This window comes from Carcharodon carcharias, chromosome 6 (assembly GCF_017639515.1).
Source record: "Carcharodon carcharias isolate sCarCar2 chromosome 6, sCarCar2.pri, whole genome shotgun sequence".
NCBI classification, from domain to species: domain Eukaryota; kingdom Metazoa; phylum Chordata; class Chondrichthyes; order Lamniformes; family Lamnidae; genus Carcharodon; species Carcharodon carcharias.
In genome coordinates, this window is record NC_054472.1 from 110,436,608 (window position 1) to 110,452,988 (window position 16,381).

Here is a 16,381-nt window from a genome sequence, read left to right on the forward strand (position 1 = left end):
AGACATCACCCCGTGTCATTTCCATTTTCAGGTAGGTGGGGGCGCAGCCGAGCCAGCTGTGCTCCCGTCAACCTGTCAACGGCCTATTGAGGCCATTAATAAACCAATTTAGGTAATTGACAGGCTGCCCATCCAGCTGATTTCATAATATTCCTTATGGGTCAAAGTGGGAAGTGTTCTTTAGTTTGGGAAGCTATGAAAATAAAAAGGGTTGTTAAAAGTACGTTCACTGCTGAAACATTAGCTCTTGTGTCCTCAGCTCAACCATCTTCAGTTGTTTCATCAATGACCTTTGCTGTGACTTAAGGTCAGAAGTGGGGATCTTTGTTGATGATTGCACAGTAATCACTTTCATTCTCAATTTCTCAATTAACAAAACAGTTGCATGCATGTACAGAAAGAGTTACATGATATCCAGGCTTGGGCTGATGTGAGGCGTGAATGTTATTTTCCACTTAAGTGCCAGGCAATGATCATCTCCAAGAAGAGAAAGTCTAACCATCTCTCCTTGTCATTCAGCAGCATTTATCACTGTTGAATCCCCTATCATCAATATCCTAGTGGTCACTAAGAGCACAAACTTAAATGAATCAGTCACGTGCAGGTTATAAAGCCAGGTTGGAGACTAGGTATTCTGCAGCAAGTGACTCACCTTTTGACACCCCAAAGCCTTTCCACCACTTCTAAGTTACAAGTCAAAAGTGTGATGCAATGCTGTTCACTTGACTGGATGAGTGCAGCTTCAACAACTCATGAAGTTCAACACGATCCAGGAAAAACAGCCCACTTAATCGACATCTCATCCACCATCCAACTAGCATCAGGGACCCCGAAAGGTGCCCCCCCCCCCCCCCCACCCCCAACACCTGCCTTTAACTTACCATCAGCACAGAGTGACAAACCCATCAGGTTGCATGCTGGGTGCAGGCCTCACCTGCTACCTGTTAAATCTGAGTGGTAGTGGAATGAAGCCCTTAAGTGGGCAACAAATACCCACCTGAGGCCCTCAGTTGGGCCATGGGCAGCAGCCCACCCAACACCCCTGCTGCTCATAAAATTGCAGTGGGGGTAGGGCCAGTGGCAGGCCTGCTGCAGACGGCATGGTGCCTATTTTACAGATCCATCCTCCTGCTTTCCGCCCGTAAAATCCAGCTCAAGATGTGTTTCAATGTCCAGATAATGTGGAGTAGTAATTGAAATAAACCAAGAGAATGTTGAAGTGTAAAGGCAAAATACTGCAGGTGCTGGAAGTTTGAAATTTTAAAAAGTTCTGGAAATATTGAGCAGGCCAGGCAGCATCTGTGGGGAGGGAAACAGATCTAACGTTTCAGGTCAATGACCTTTCATTGGAACTGTTCTAATGACATGTCATCGACCAGAAATGGTAACTCTGTTCCTCTCTCCACTGTTGCTGCCTGACCTGCTGAGTATTTCCAGCATTTTCTGTTTTTATTTCAGAATGTTGATGTGTATGGCCAGAACAATAGGTGTGCAGATGTAATGATACTTTGGGTAAAATTTTTAACTTGCCTGGCGCACGCCCGACCCGATTGAGTGTAAAATGACACAGTTGGCGGGCAGGCGAGAAAGCCAAGCGGCCTTTGCACTTTTTTGGAAACCTCATCCAGGGACGGGATGAGATTTCCAAAAGCAAATAAAAACTTTCATTTTTCACTAATAACATGTCCCTGCTCATGTGATAAAGTCACATGAGGGGATATGTTTTATAACATTCATAAAATCTTTTTTATAAATCTGTTCATCTCCCTGAGGCAGCTGTGTGCCTCAGGGAGATTTGCAAATGGCAGCCCCGCTTGCACTCAGCCACCGCCTGCACAGGCAATGCTGAGCGCTGAAGCTTGTGTTTCATGCTGGGCGGGCCTTAATTGGCCTGCCAACATGAAATCGCGGTCCAGTCCCGATCATGGGCAGCGGTTGATTTCCTGACTGCTCCCACTCGCCCCCGCCGAGCTGGCCAACATGGGTGAAATTCTGCCCTTTATAATGCTATCTATGCTGAGTCACCAGGGTTCAGTCAAGACAGTGCATTGGAAGCATGCGGAGAATACGAACATGGACAAACCCAAGTGTAAAGGGACTGAGCTATCAGGAACGATTCTAGAAGTTCAGGGTGTTCAGTCTGGTGTGGGGTGTGGGGAAGAAGGTTAAATGAAGACCCCACCAACCTCTATGAAGTACTAAATGGTGAATGAATACTTTGAACTCATGAATGCAGAATAATATTTCATAGTAAATCTGGCCCAATAGGATCAAATAATTTAAATTTCAATTAACGAAAAGTAGGTTCAAAACAGATTAAATACAAAAAATCTTTCAAGTGCTGTTGATGGTTGGGCTGGGTAGGTTACAGTATAATATAGGGAAGTGTGATGTGTTAATTGACTATTCCTCATCTTTATTTTTTTGTCCCCTGTGTTAATCAAGAGACCAAAACTAGACTAAATCTGTTGGAAAATTTCTTCAGAAAGAAAAAATGTTGGTCAATTCAAACTTGGTTATGTTCAAAAGGATGAATGGAAACACAGTTATTAGCTATGGAAGTTAGTTCCCAAGTCTATTCTACAGAAAGTCAGCAGGAGAGAAATGTTCCATTTATTAGTGTTTTCTGAAGCGAATGTAGTAAACCTCCTTCCCTTTCTGCAGAGATCCCGAAAGTCAATCTGATCTTGACTCAAAAGAAGTATACATGGCAGCAACAGATGCATTACTTCAGGGACTGACCGATGAAAATCCTGCGCTACGGTACGTTACTTGTTAAACATTGTCAAGAATTGGATCATTTATAAATATTCACGGTTCCTGTAGAATCTTGACAGTTGATACTGATTACTTTTGAAGAATGGATTTTTTAAAAACGAGTTTTTTGATGTGATCTCCTTTCAGATTGTATGTCAGAAACTTCTGGAGTCATGAAAACAGACTTCCAACCGGCACCCTGGACAGAATGATGGCCATTCTTGGATCATTGTATTGCAACAAGATAGAGACCCAGTACCTCAGTATAGCCACCAATGTGCTGCTGGAAATGACAAGTCGCAGCCCTGACTACAGCCGTGAGATGTTTGAATATCCCCTATCTGAATGCAAATTTCAAGTAAATACAAGAAACTTGCTCGTTGCGTTAGTTTAGCCTTTCATCTGTATTTTTCTAGATTCAGATGTAATGTAATTCAATCTTTTGAAGACTGCAAATGCATTATTACTCCTGTTTAAAAAAAAACTTGAGTTCACTTATTTTATAAGCTCTGATATAGAATAAAAATGCCCATTTCTTTTCATTTGTTCTGTATATGAGTGATGCAGGCAAGGCCAGATTTTATTACCGTCTATTTTTCACTTGAATATTGCTAATCAACTAGTTCACTTTTTTATGATAACTTTGTTTAGATTTTTCATATAGCAACTCTGGCTAGATTTACTAGATTCAACTTGTTTTTTTCTGTTTCTTCTTACTGTTACCTTACAATAAATGTTACAATGCATCCTATTTAGCCAGAGGAACTCAGCAGACCAGTTAGACATCTTCCTGAAGCTCATTCTAAAACCTGCTGTGATAAATTAGTTAATCCCTTTTATTGTTGCATGCTTACAGGATGTTCTGCAGCAGATCCCACTGTATATTTGTATGTGTGTATACGTATATATAGATGTATGTTTGCTCTGACAGCTTCTGCCTTATATTTTTAAAGAATTGCTTTATAAAAATAATTTTTGCTACAGGGCTGCAAAGGAATTGAGTTCGTCCAAGTTTAATGTTTATCTCATTTTGTAAAATGTTATTTATTGCATATCACTCATTGTTCTACATTCTGTACTTTTTTGTTTAGGATTATAGCATTGATTCGAGTTGGCATCAGTGTAGTAGAATTCTTACTCCATTGTTTGTGGAAACTCAGGCTACATCAGGTAGTATTAGAAGCCCAACACAAGAAGCATCAGCTGCAGGTCAAAGGTCAAAAGGTGGCCAAATTAGGGCCACCCTAACCCATTATGAGTTTACACCAACTCAGAATCCTGGTAAGTGTAATCTGTTTGCATTTTTAATCAGTGATGACTCTGTTTATAAAACATTTTACCTAGGGTGCTGGTTATGTTACTGGACTATGATCCAAAGAAAGTGACTTCAAATCTTACCAGTTTGAGAATTTAAATTCAGTTTCAAAAATATCTGGAAATAAAAAGGCAGTATCAGTAAAAGTGATCACACAACTTTCGGATTGTCGTTAACACAATTAGTCCATTAACATTCTGAATGACAGCGAAGGAAAGCTTTAACTGGTCTGGCCTGCTTGTGATTCCAGTTCCCCTCCAACATGGTTGACTCTTGACTGTCCCCCAAAGTCACCAAGGAAGCTACTCCATTGGTTCACTGCCCACTTTCTCAGGGAAATTAACTGATAGGCAATAAATTACCATCTTACCAAAATATCACTCTGCCTAAAAACTGTGACTATTGTGGTCCAATTGACTCTTTCACTGTTAGTAAGGTTCAAATCCAAATGCCTTTTTAACTTGAGTTCTTATATTTGAATTTGACCCAACAGACCCCAAGGAAAATTATTGATTTTTGGTTACTGTCAACAGCCACCTTACTGAAGGAAGCATGTTTTTGTCTTGGAGGGAGTTCAACGAAGGTTCATTTTACTGATTCCTGGGATAAGGGGATTGTCCTGTGAGAGAATTTGAACAAAGTAGATTAGGTCTATATTCTTGAGAATTAAGAAGAATGAGAGGTGATCTAATTGAGCCATATAAAATTCTCAAAGGGCTTCATAAAGCAGATACTAGGAAGATTTTCCCCTGGCTGAGGAATACAGGACTAGGGTTCACAGTCTCAGAACAAGTGGCTGGCTTTTTAGGACTGAAATGAGAACTTTCTTCACTCAAAGGATTGTGTATCTTTGGAATTCTCTACCCCCAGGAACTGTGGATGCTCAGTTGTTGAGTATATTTAAAACCGAGATCAGTAAATTTTTGTCTACCAAAGGATTAAGGGGAAAGGGCAGGAAAGTGTAGCTGAGTTAGAAGTTCAGCCATGATCTTATTGAATGGTGGAGCAAACTCAGAAGGGCAAATACCCTAATCCTGCTCCTATTTCTTATGTTCTTATCTGAGTTCCTAAATTGCTGATAAGGAAAGGCTGTTTGAGAAATGCCTAGACATATCTGGCAAAAAATATTCTAAATATGGGACGTAACTATTATCCTTTTGTTATACTTGATGTCTTTCTCTAGGTGCACGGAATTTTAATTGGTTAACAGGGAGTAGTTTGGACACCTTTGCGGAATACACCCTTCCTTCTTCAGAATCAATGTCCTCTTCATTACTTGTGTATTCTAAACGGAGTGAGAGGCCACAGAGAGCAACAATGAAGCCTGTTGGTCCAGACTTTGGCAAAAGGAGACTTGCTGTGCCAGGAGATGAAGTTGGTAGTAAAACAAAAGGTATCATCAATGACATTTAATATTATTACTGTATTTTAAATATCCACTCAAAATAAATTACTGAAACGAGTACTTCAAAGTTTCACACGTCTCTATATCCAATTGTTTAGAGGACACTACTTCAGAATGAAGCAGTTTTGTTTTGCCTGGAAGTTATCTATGAATCATTAAATGATAAACCAATTTCTTCATTTTTCAGCATGATGATAATATGCAGGGGCACCTCTGCAACATAGTTGCATATCTCACCCACAGGAAAGTACTGAACGGATGTCTCCTTTCCCTTTCATGCGTGATCTACCATGATTAGCCCGGGCTTTCTCCAATCTGATTTGCCTCTATGCCAAACTGCTGCTTTTTTTAACTTCTGCTCAGCTTTGAGCATCAGGTTTGCCTCTTCATTTGTCTTTGGAATCCATGTACCATTGGCCTTTTCTATTTTTTTTTGTGCCTATCACATTTTAGTGATTTGTGCACATGAACCTCTAAATCGCTTTCAACCTCAACTGTTTCAAGCTTTTCACCATTTAAATAATACACTGATCTATCCTTTCTCGGTCCAAAATGGATGATTTCTCACTTGGTTGTGCTGATATCAATCTGTCACAGTTTTGCCCGCTTAGTTAATTGACCATCATTGTCTCTATACTTTTACTCCCCTATCCACACTGCTTAATTCTCATGTACGTTTCTCAGGTATTGTCTATACTTAATTTACCTTACTGTGTACAGTTTTGGTAAGGATGCATTGGAGGCAGTTCAAAAGAGATTCACTAAGCTGATTCCTGGGATGGAGGGGTTGACTTGTCAAGAATGGCTAAACAGGTTAGGCTTTTATTCATTAGAGTTTAGAAGAATGGGGGATGACCTTATTGAAACGTACAAGATTCTGAGGGGGCTTGACAGGGTAGGTGTTGAAAAGATGTTTCCACTAGTGGAGAAATCTCGAACTAGGGGACATAGTTACAGAATAAGGGGGCACTCATTTAAAATTGAGATGCGAAGTAATTTCTTCTCTCTCAGGGTAGTGAATGTCTGGAATTCTCTACCGCAGAGAGTTGTGGAGGCTATATCACTGAAATTATTTAAAGAGGAGGTAGATTTTTGAAATATTGGGGAGTTGAGGGTTATGAGGATCTAGCACGAAAGAGGATTTGAGGCCTGGGGCAGATCAACCATGATCTTATTGAACGGCAGGGCAGTCTTGAGGGGCCGAATGACCTACTCCTGCTCCAATTTCTTATGTTCTTATCACTTTCCTCTTCTGTACATATTCCATCTCATCCATGTGTGCTTCAGTAGCCCCCATACATGACTATCGATCCACCATGGCATCAACTAGAAGGTGATTCAGTCTTCGGTATGAGACTTTCTTTCCCACCATGGCATCAACTAGAAGGTGATGCAGTCTTCGGTATAAGACTTTCTTTCCCACCATGGCATCAACTAGAAGGTGATGCAGTCTTCGGTATAAGACTTTCTTTCCCAAGTTCTCTCCCTGGTTAATACTCCAACTCTCTGGTTTTCTGACTCACTGATTCATTTCGCCTGCCTGGCCCAGATTCTACTTCTAACTAAGTACACTTAGCTGCCTACCTTAGCCTTTAACTGATTTTTTTTTGGTACAACTTTTAATTAATAAAACTACACACAAACATGGTGGAATATACAGAAGAGGAAACTGATGGAAAATTATGAAGTACAGACAATACTTGATAAACGTACATGAGAATTAAATGGTGTCGATGGGAGAGTAAAACTATAGAGACAATGATGATCAATTAAGTGGACAAAACTGTGGCAGGTGGATTTCAGCGCAACTAAGTGTGAGGTCATCCGTTTTGGACTGAGAAAGCATAGATCTGAGTATTATTTAAACGGTGAAAAGCTTGGAATAGTGGATGTTGAAAAAGATTTAGAAGTTCATGTGCACAGCTCACTAAAATGTAGTAGTCGGATACAGAAATTTAATTGCAAAGGCCGATGAAATGTTAGCCTTTATAACTAGAGGGCTGGAATATAAAGGGCAAGCAATTTTTAAAAAAGCTGTTGTTCAAAAGATGCAGGTGTCATTGATTGAACCGGCATATATTGCCCTTGAGAAGGTGGTGATGAGCTGCTGTCTGGAACCGCTGCAGTTGATGTGTTGTAAGAGCACCCACAGTGCTTTAAGGGAGGAAGTTCCAGGATTTTGACTCAGCGACAGTGAATGAACGATGACATATTTCCAAGTCAGCATGGTGTGTGACTTGGAGGGGAACTTGAAGGTGGTGATGTCCCCGTGTGCTTGTTGTCCTTGGTCTTGTAGATGGTAGAGGTCTCAGGTTTGGATGGTGATGTTGAAAGCAAGTTGCTGCCGTGCATCCTGTTGCTATGGTGGACCAGTGACAGAGGGATTGAATATCTAATATGGTGGATAAGATGCCATTCATGGAGGTTGCTTTATCCTGAAAAGTGTCAAGCTTCTTGAGTGCTGTTAGAGCTGCCCTCATCCAGGAAAGTGGAGAGTATTCCATCACATTCCTGACTTGTGCCTTGTAGATGGTGGACAGGCTTTTGGGAGTCAGGAGGTGAGTTACATTCCTGGCCTCTGACGTGTTCTTATAGCCACAGTATTTATATGGCTGATCCAGTTCTGGTCAATGGGGATCCCCCAGGATATTGATATTGGGGATTCAGCGATGGTAATACCATTGTGAACACCAAGGGAAGATGGTTAAATCTTCTCTTGCTGTATATATTCATTGCCTGGCATCTGTGTGGTGCAAATGTTACTTGCCACTTAGCCGAATTCTGAATTTTGTCCAGGTCTTATCTATCCCATCGACACAGTTTAATTCTCGTGTACGTTTCTCATGTATTACCTGTACTTCATAATTTTTCTTCCATAATTTCCCATCAGTTTCCTCTTCTGTGTATATTCCACCATGTTTGTGTGTAATTTTATTGATTAAAAGTTGTACAAAAAAAAATCAGTTAAAGGCTAAGGTAGGCAGCTAAGTGTACTTAGCCATGCAAGCATGGACTGCTTCATTATCTCAGGTGTTGCAAGTGACACTGAACACCGCAAACATCGGCCAACATCCCCACTTCTGACCTTATGATGGAGGGAAGGTCAGGCAGCTGAAGATGATTGGGTCTCGGAGACTGACCTGTGGATTGCCCTGCAGTGATGTTCTGGAGCTGAAATGATTGGCTTCCAACAACCACAATGTCGTCTTAGGTATTACTATAGGTAGTGGAAAATTTTCCCAGTTCTTTCCATTGGCTTCAATTTTGCTCTGGCTGCTTGATGCCACACTCAGTCAAATGCTGCCTTGAGGTCAAGTGCAGTCATTCTCACACCTTTGACATTCAGCGCTTTTGTTGCCTGTTTGGACCAAGGCTGTTACCAGGTCAGGAGCCGAGTGGTCCTGGCAGAACCCAAATTGAGTATCGGTGAGCAGGCTGTTAGTAAGTGCTGCTTGATAGCACATTCCATCATATTGCTGCTGATTGAGAGAAGACCGATGGGCGGTAAGGATGAACCTGAGCAATTTCTCACATGGTTGGGTAGATTCCAGCCTTGTAGCTGTACTGGAACAGCTTGGCAAAGGGTGTGGCTAGTTCTGGAGTGCAAGTCTTCAGTACTATAGCCGGGATGTTATCAGGGCCCTTGTGTCTACTGTATCCTGTACGCTCAGCTGTTTCTTGATATCACATGGAATGCATTAAATTGGCTGAAGATTGGCAGCTGTGCTGCTAGAAACTTCTGGCTGAAATAGTTGCAAAGATTTCAATCTTGTCTGGTACGCTGATGTGCTGGGCTCCACCATCATTGAGGGTGGGAATGTTCATGGAGCTGTCTCCTCCTGTTGTTTATTTGTCCACCACCATTCACGCCTCAATATGGCAAGACTGCAGAGCTTTGAATTTTTTTTTCATTCTTCCATGCGGTATGGGAGTTGCTGGCTCGGCCAGCATTTATTGCCCATCTCTAATTGCTCTTCAGAAAGTGGTGGTGAACTACCTTCTTGAACCGCTACAATCCATGTGCTGTAGATACACCCACAGTGCTGTTAGGGAGGGAGTTCCAGGATTTTGACCCAGTGACAGTGAAGGAACGGCAATATATTTCCAAGTCAGGATGGTGAATGGTTTGCAGGGAAACGTCCATGTGGCAGTGCTCCCATCTGTCTGCTGCCCTTGTCCTTCTAGCTGGTAGTGGTTGTGGGTTTGGAAGGTGCTGTCTAAGGAGCCTTGGTGAGTTTCTGCAGTGCACCTTGTAGATGGTACACACTGCTGCCACTTTGTGTCGGTGGTGGAGGGAGTGAATGTTTGTGGATGGGGTGACAAACAAGCAGGCTATTTTGTCCTGGATGGTGTCAGACTTCTTGTGTGTTGTTGGAGCTGCACTTAAACAGGCAAGTGGGGAATATTCCTGACTCCTGAATTTTGCCTTTTAGATGGTGGACAGGCTTTGGGGAGTCAGGAGGTGAGTTACTCGCCACAGGATTCTGAGCCTCTGATCTGCTCTTGTAGCCATGGTATTTATATGGCTAGTCCAGTTCTGGTGAATGATAACCCCCCAAGATGTTGTTAGTGGGGGATTCAGCGATGGTCGTACCATTGAATTTCATGGGGCGATGTTAGACTCTCTCTTGTTGGAGATGGTCATTACTTGACATTGTGGCAAGCCACATGCACGCTGCACATATTAGCCCAAACCTGGATATTGTCCAGGCCTTGCTGCACTTGGACATAGACTGCTTCAGTATCTGACAATCTGAATGGTGCTGAACATTGTGCAATCATCAGCGAACATCTCCATTTCTGACCTTATGATGGAAGGAAGGTCATTGATGAAGCAACAGAAGATGTTTGGACCTAGGACACTACCCTGAGCACCTCCTGCACTGATACCCTGGAACTGAGATGATTGACCTCCGACAACCACAACCATCTTCCTTTGTGCCAGGTATGACTCCAACCAGCGGAGAGTTTTTCCCCTGATTCCCATTGACTCCAGTTTTGCTAGAGCTCCTTGATGCCACACTGGTCAAATGCTGCCTTGATGTCAAGGGTAGTCAAATCTCACCTCAGCTCTGGAGTTCAGCTCTTTTGTCCATGTTTAAATCAAGGCTGTAAGGAAGCCAGGATCTGAGTGACCCTGGCGAAACCCAAACTGAGCATCAGTGAGCAGGTTATTGCTAAGCAAGTGCAGCTTGATAGCAGTGTTGATGACCCTTCCATTGCTTTCCTGATGATCGTGAGTAGACTGATGTAGTGGTAATCGGCCGGGTTGGATTCGTCCTGCATTTTGTGTACATGACGTACCTGGGCAATTTTCCACATTGCCGGGTAGATGCCGTGTTATAGCTATACTGGAACCGCTTGGACTAGGGGCACAGCTGGTTGTGGGTTCACATAATCAGTCTGTAGCATACTGCTTCTGCTGTTTAACATGGATGTAGTCCTGTGTTATAGCTTTATTAGTAGTGATTATGCCAGTGCCTACACTCCTCAGTGAACTAGGGATGATCCCCCTGGCCTGATGGTAGTGATAGCATGAGGAATATGCCAGGGCATGAGGTTACAGATTGGAATTCAATTCTGCTGCTACTCATGGGCCACAGTGTTACATGGGTGCCCAGTTCTGAACTTGTATATCTGTTCTGAACCTATCCAACTTAGCACGATGGTAGTGCCATACAACACGATAGAGCATATTCTGTGTGAAGAATGGACTTTGTTTCCACAAGGAGTATGCGGTGGTCACTTACACAAACTGCAATCCCTAGAATATAGAAAATTTAAGAACTGCTTGAATTGAGCTTTTTAAGATTTTGAAAGGAATTATCAGGGTAGGTAAAGAGAAATCTTTTTCTGCTGGTGGGGGAGACTTGGCCAAGGGGCCTAAAGCTTAAAATCAGAGGCCAGACATGAATGAGAGAAGTTAGGAAACACTTCGTGCAGTAGCTCAATTAATTGTAAGCCTGAGATGATAGATTTTTGCTAGATAAGGGTATGAAAGAATATGGAGACAAGGCAGGTGGATGGAATTAATATAGAGATCAGCTATGGCCTTATTGAATGGCAGAACAAGCTCAAGGAGCTTGAATCCCTGTTCTAATACAAGGAATGAGAAAGAGTAGAAAACTAATAGAATGATACAAGGGGACACAGAATTAGAGAGTGGGTGAAGCATCAGGAGGATGAATATGACTTTTTTTTGATTGTGAGCAATTTCATGGGAGATTAGCTGATGTTTTTATTCATTACAGCAGTAGCTGACCAGAGGGCAGACATCCTCCGCCTGAGGCGGAGATTCCTCAAAGATAGAGAGAAAGAGAGCCTAATTTTTGCCAGAAGGAGCATTCAGGAAAAGCATCTGGCAAAGGTAATTCTGCTTAACTTTTTTTTTAAGGTGCTTCAGCAGAAATAACATTTAAAATTTTGTGACCCCTTAGGTATTTTGTTACTAAAATGTGTATATTTGCTGTGGTCCCTTCAGTGTCTGCAGGTTCACAGAATGAACTCAGAAATAGTTACTCTTGACACAAACGTGTTATCTGCTAGAAAATTCCAATAAATAGTGCAGGAAACATTTGATATATTTCAGTATGTTAGAGCAAGGTCTGTTTAGCACAAAAATGTTTCTTTTGAATATTGTGCATTATCTATAAACAAATGAAAAACAATTTAGGAGAGGTTAATTTTGAATTGTACCAGCTAGGTAAGCCAGGATAACCACTGAAACTATAAACCTTAATATTTTACTGTCAGCAACATAGAAATGAGCTTCATTACAGGTAATGGTCTGTATCCAGAAATTCTTTTGAAGATTGTAGTTCACATCAATGGACTGTAAAACATCAGCTTGCATTACTTATTGCTCTTCAAGTTCCACTGTGTAGCTTGCAGCCCAGATACAAATTTTTTGTATCTTTTTCACTCCTTGTAACTTTTCAAGCATATTTTTTGGGGAAAAAACATTGCCATTTTTGTTGTGCAAGAGCAGGGTCCCAGTATTGACCAGTCAATTCTCTAATAGGATGATCAATGCTATCTTTCTTTTACTGCTACCAAGAAAAGATAAATTTATAAGTTACTGGATTAGGTCTCTTGTTCCAGGTATGTTACACCTCGCTGAAAATTTGACCCTGAGGAGCTAAAATTAATCACAGCAAGATTTGTAATGAATAAATTCCTGCATTCACATAAAATTCCTCTATGCTATTTAATGTTTTTGGTAACTATTTGAAATAAATGGGTTGACAAATTCATTGCAGAGGGAATTCAGACGATTGCAGTGATATTCATTACAAATATTGATGAGAACAATTTTGCCTCAAAAGTTTTTAAAAATGTAGTAAGAGGCTAAAGGGTGCTGAGCACTTTTGATAATAAAACAATCCCCCTGGTTAAAAGAAATGCCACTAATTGTAGTCATGGATATTCATCATTTTAGTTTTTGCTTCACTAGAAAGACACAGCTTACTCATTAGGAGGTTAGTCGAATGTACTTTTTGCTTTTGTACTGAGTAAAAATAGAGTTTGATAATTGTGGGTTAACCTGGTATGAGAAACCAGCAGGCTGGTTACATTAAACATTACTTGATGTTTTTCCAGGAAATGAAAACTGAACAGAGGATGAAACGTGACACACAGGTTACTTTGTACAGATGTTATCGTGTTGGAGATCTGCCTGACATTCAGATCAAATTCAGTAGTTTAATTGCCCCACTGCAGGCTCTTGCTCAGGTCTGTAAATAAAATCCAACAACTTTAGCCTTGTCTAAATAAGTACATATTAGCTAACAAGTATTCACTGATTTTCTTTTGGCAAATTTATTGTTCTATACCTTTACTATTAACTTGTAACATGTACAATAATTTTGAAATGCTTTTATTTAGATGTATAGAATACTTCTTGATTTTAGTATTTACTCCCCCTGCATACACCTGAAATCAAAATGAAAGATTAATTACTTGTGAAAGCTTATTGTCTTCAGGATAATTTGTGACAAAAATTTGAAGTTAGTTTTTGTGTAAAGCTGTTTCAATGACTGCAGACTAGGTATTATATGAGTTACTCTTATGGTAAAAATAATAGTGGTAAATAGCCAGACAAATGGTGAAGATTGCACAATTCTTGAACTCTTCAGCTTTGCACTCGTAAAATAAGATCAATCAGACCCTGCCTTCCAAGCAGCACCACTTCTGGAGTGGAGAGGGCCCAATGTAAAGGAGTCATTGACCTTTTCAAAATCTTTAAGGAGTGCTATTTGTAGCAGCTGTTTTGTAAGTTTCGTTGGTAAATGATTTGACCCAAGAATTCACACAGCTGAAAGAGTCCATTTGGCCCAACATTCCTGTGTCAGCTGTTGGCTGAGCCTGTTTGTTGGGTGAATTCTCAGAAGGTAGTATCATGACTCACTGGGAATAATGCCCTATAATATTAAGCCCCACTGTTCCCAGGGCCCCGACAAATGTGAAAAAATTTGACCAAACCACCAGATTGCCCCAATTCTACCTAACTGTTTAATTTAGGTTAACAGAATACAAGCACCAGATTTGTAAACTTAATAAGTAAATAACTGAAGAAGAGTCATATGGACTCGAAACATTAACTCTGCTTTTTTTTTCTCCACAGATGCTATTAGACCTGCTGAGTTTTTCCAGCATTTTCTGTTTTTGTTTCAGATTTCCAGCATTCACAGTATTTTGCTTTTATCTAAGTAAATAACTGTTTATTGAACAAATTGTCTTTAGCAGCAAAAGAAAGAAATATGAACTGCTAACTTCTAACACCTTATCCCCTTCTTAAATCCCTAGACTCTCACACACACATAAGACATGCCAAGAATGGATTTTAAGGGTGGGATAAAACAGTTCAATATCACCAATCCGGAGTACAAGATTCAATGGGTTGATTTTGATTGATATCTTCCAAATTCCTTTCCATTGATGACACAAGGTGGTCTTCCAGCACTTTCAGTCTGTAGTTCACTGGTTAAGCACTTGCCTTTCAAAGTCTCTTAACAATGATTTTCCCCTTTGCCTCTTGACAGGTGTTTTCAGAGAGATAGCAGGTTATAGAGATATGAGGAGGAAAAAAAGTTAGCTAATATTGTGGAATTACTGGAATCTTCCACACAGTAGAAAGAGGTTTTAGATCCTGTTCCTTTCAGACTAGGAGCTATTCAGCCCTGCTCTCTCTCTCTCAACCTGGTCACCTGGTCAGGAGCCAATTAAAATGCTGTGGTCAGGCAGCTCCCTTGGTCCAGGATTCCTTTCAGGCACCATCCTGTCTTTCATGGCACATTCTATTCCAGGACTGCATCATTGTATACATCTCTCATCCTGTTGCAGTGGACATGTCTTTCAACTATTGCCGTTGTAATTTTACCACAGTCCAACAGAAAATAAAAAGATATGTTCTTTACAGTAGCTGCAGAAAATATCCCAGAGTTTCTAATTCTTTTGCAGAAAGACCATTCACTTGCTAAACAACTTTTCAGTTCCCTATTTTCTGGAATTCTGGAAGAAGTGAAAAAATCTAAAACAACTGCTGAAATGAGTGGCATTGGAAAAGAACTCATGGAACATTTTAGTTCTTTACTTAATAGTACAACTTTGTGTTTCCCACCATTTGTAACCTGTATTCAGGTAAGGAAAATGGCTGCTTAATATAATTATTTATTAATTTACTAATTACAATTTTGAGATCTGTTTTAGGAGGGTGTAAGCTACTGTCATTCAAACTAATTATTATGAATCTCTATTGATACTCTGTTGTCAAAAGTCTGAATCACAGCTATAAGAAAATTTATAAAACTACTTAACTCTATATTACTGTTATAATAATTTTTATAAGCTGTATTTGCAAATTGGTTAGTTAGCTGATTGATCTTCATGCCATGCCTTATTTGTGGTAATTATCTCATTATGTTGTGTATCAGTTTCTGTGTTTCTGCTTTTCTATAACGTTCCTTATATTAAGTCAGGATGCTTCAAAGTATTTTACATTGAGGCAGAAAAAGCAATGGATTGAGAGGGAAGGAAAATGGACAAGACTTAGGATGGAGTGCTGTAGGGTTGTAAGAGATTTTTTAAAACAGGCAGCGATTTAGCAAGGTGGAGAGAATTGGTTAAGCAGTTATGGAGGTCAGGCATTTAGTAGTTGAATGATCAGCACACCAGTGGTGAAGTAAAGGACTGACTATCTGGGTTGGAGGGTTGCAGCATTTTGATTCTCTAACACTGGAGCATTGAGGTGGGAAAACTGATAGGAATGTAGAACAATTAGCCCCATGAACCTCTTCGCCATTCAATGAGATTGTGGCCACGATGCGATCTAAATCCATATATCCACCTTTGCCCTATTTACTTTAATACTGTTGGATAATAAAAATCTATTCATCTCAGATTTAAAATTTACAATTGATCTTGCAGGAATTGCTTTAGCAGAAGAGAGTTCCAACCTTTGTGTGTAAAAGTATTAATTTTATTCTGGAAAGGTCTGGCTCTCATTTTTAGACCATCCCCCACCCCAGTCCTAGACTTCCTTAGCAGCGAAAATAATTTCTCTCTATCTATCCTATCTATTGTTCCTAATATCTGGAAGATTTCAATCACGTCACCCCTTAACTTTCTAAATTCCATGGAATACAACCCATGGATAGGGAGTATTGTGTAAATAAGAAAGAAGGACCTTGATTCCCTCCTCTTCATCATTTAGAAATTGTTGTGCAGAAAGATTGCTGCCATACAGAGGAGAGACATTTGAAGACAATATTGTTAAAGAAGGGGGAATAGGGACTGAAAGTGAACCATGGTCACAGTCACATATTGTTTGTAACTTTGGGTAGTGAAGTTTCAGTAATCTGTGCAGGGGCCAAAACCAGATTGAAGGATGCTGAAAGAGGATAGGT

General features: G+C 40.5%; 1 protein-coding gene across 8 annotated transcripts in view; it reads left to right on the forward strand.

Annotated features, from left to right (window-relative positions):
• The window catches only part of prkdc (protein kinase, DNA-activated, catalytic subunit), a 243,012-nt gene that overhangs the window by 146,977 nt on the left and 79,654 nt on the right, over nucleotides 1–16,381 (forward strand). For all 8 annotated transcript variants that reach the window (XM_041189174.1, XM_041189177.1, XM_041189175.1 and 5 more), the window contains 7 exons: nucleotides 2,665–2,763; nucleotides 2,905–3,115; nucleotides 3,849–4,038; nucleotides 5,256–5,465; nucleotides 11,729–11,844; nucleotides 13,077–13,208; nucleotides 14,937–15,116. In XM_041189174.1, the coding sequence (XP_041045108.1) occupies nucleotides 2,665–2,763; nucleotides 2,905–3,115; nucleotides 3,849–4,038; nucleotides 5,256–5,465; nucleotides 11,729–11,844; nucleotides 13,077–13,208; nucleotides 14,937–15,116 (1,138 nt within the window). The remainder of the gene's footprint in view (nucleotides 1–2,664; nucleotides 2,764–2,904; nucleotides 3,116–3,848; nucleotides 4,039–5,255; nucleotides 5,466–11,728; nucleotides 11,845–13,076; nucleotides 13,209–14,936; nucleotides 15,117–16,381) is intronic.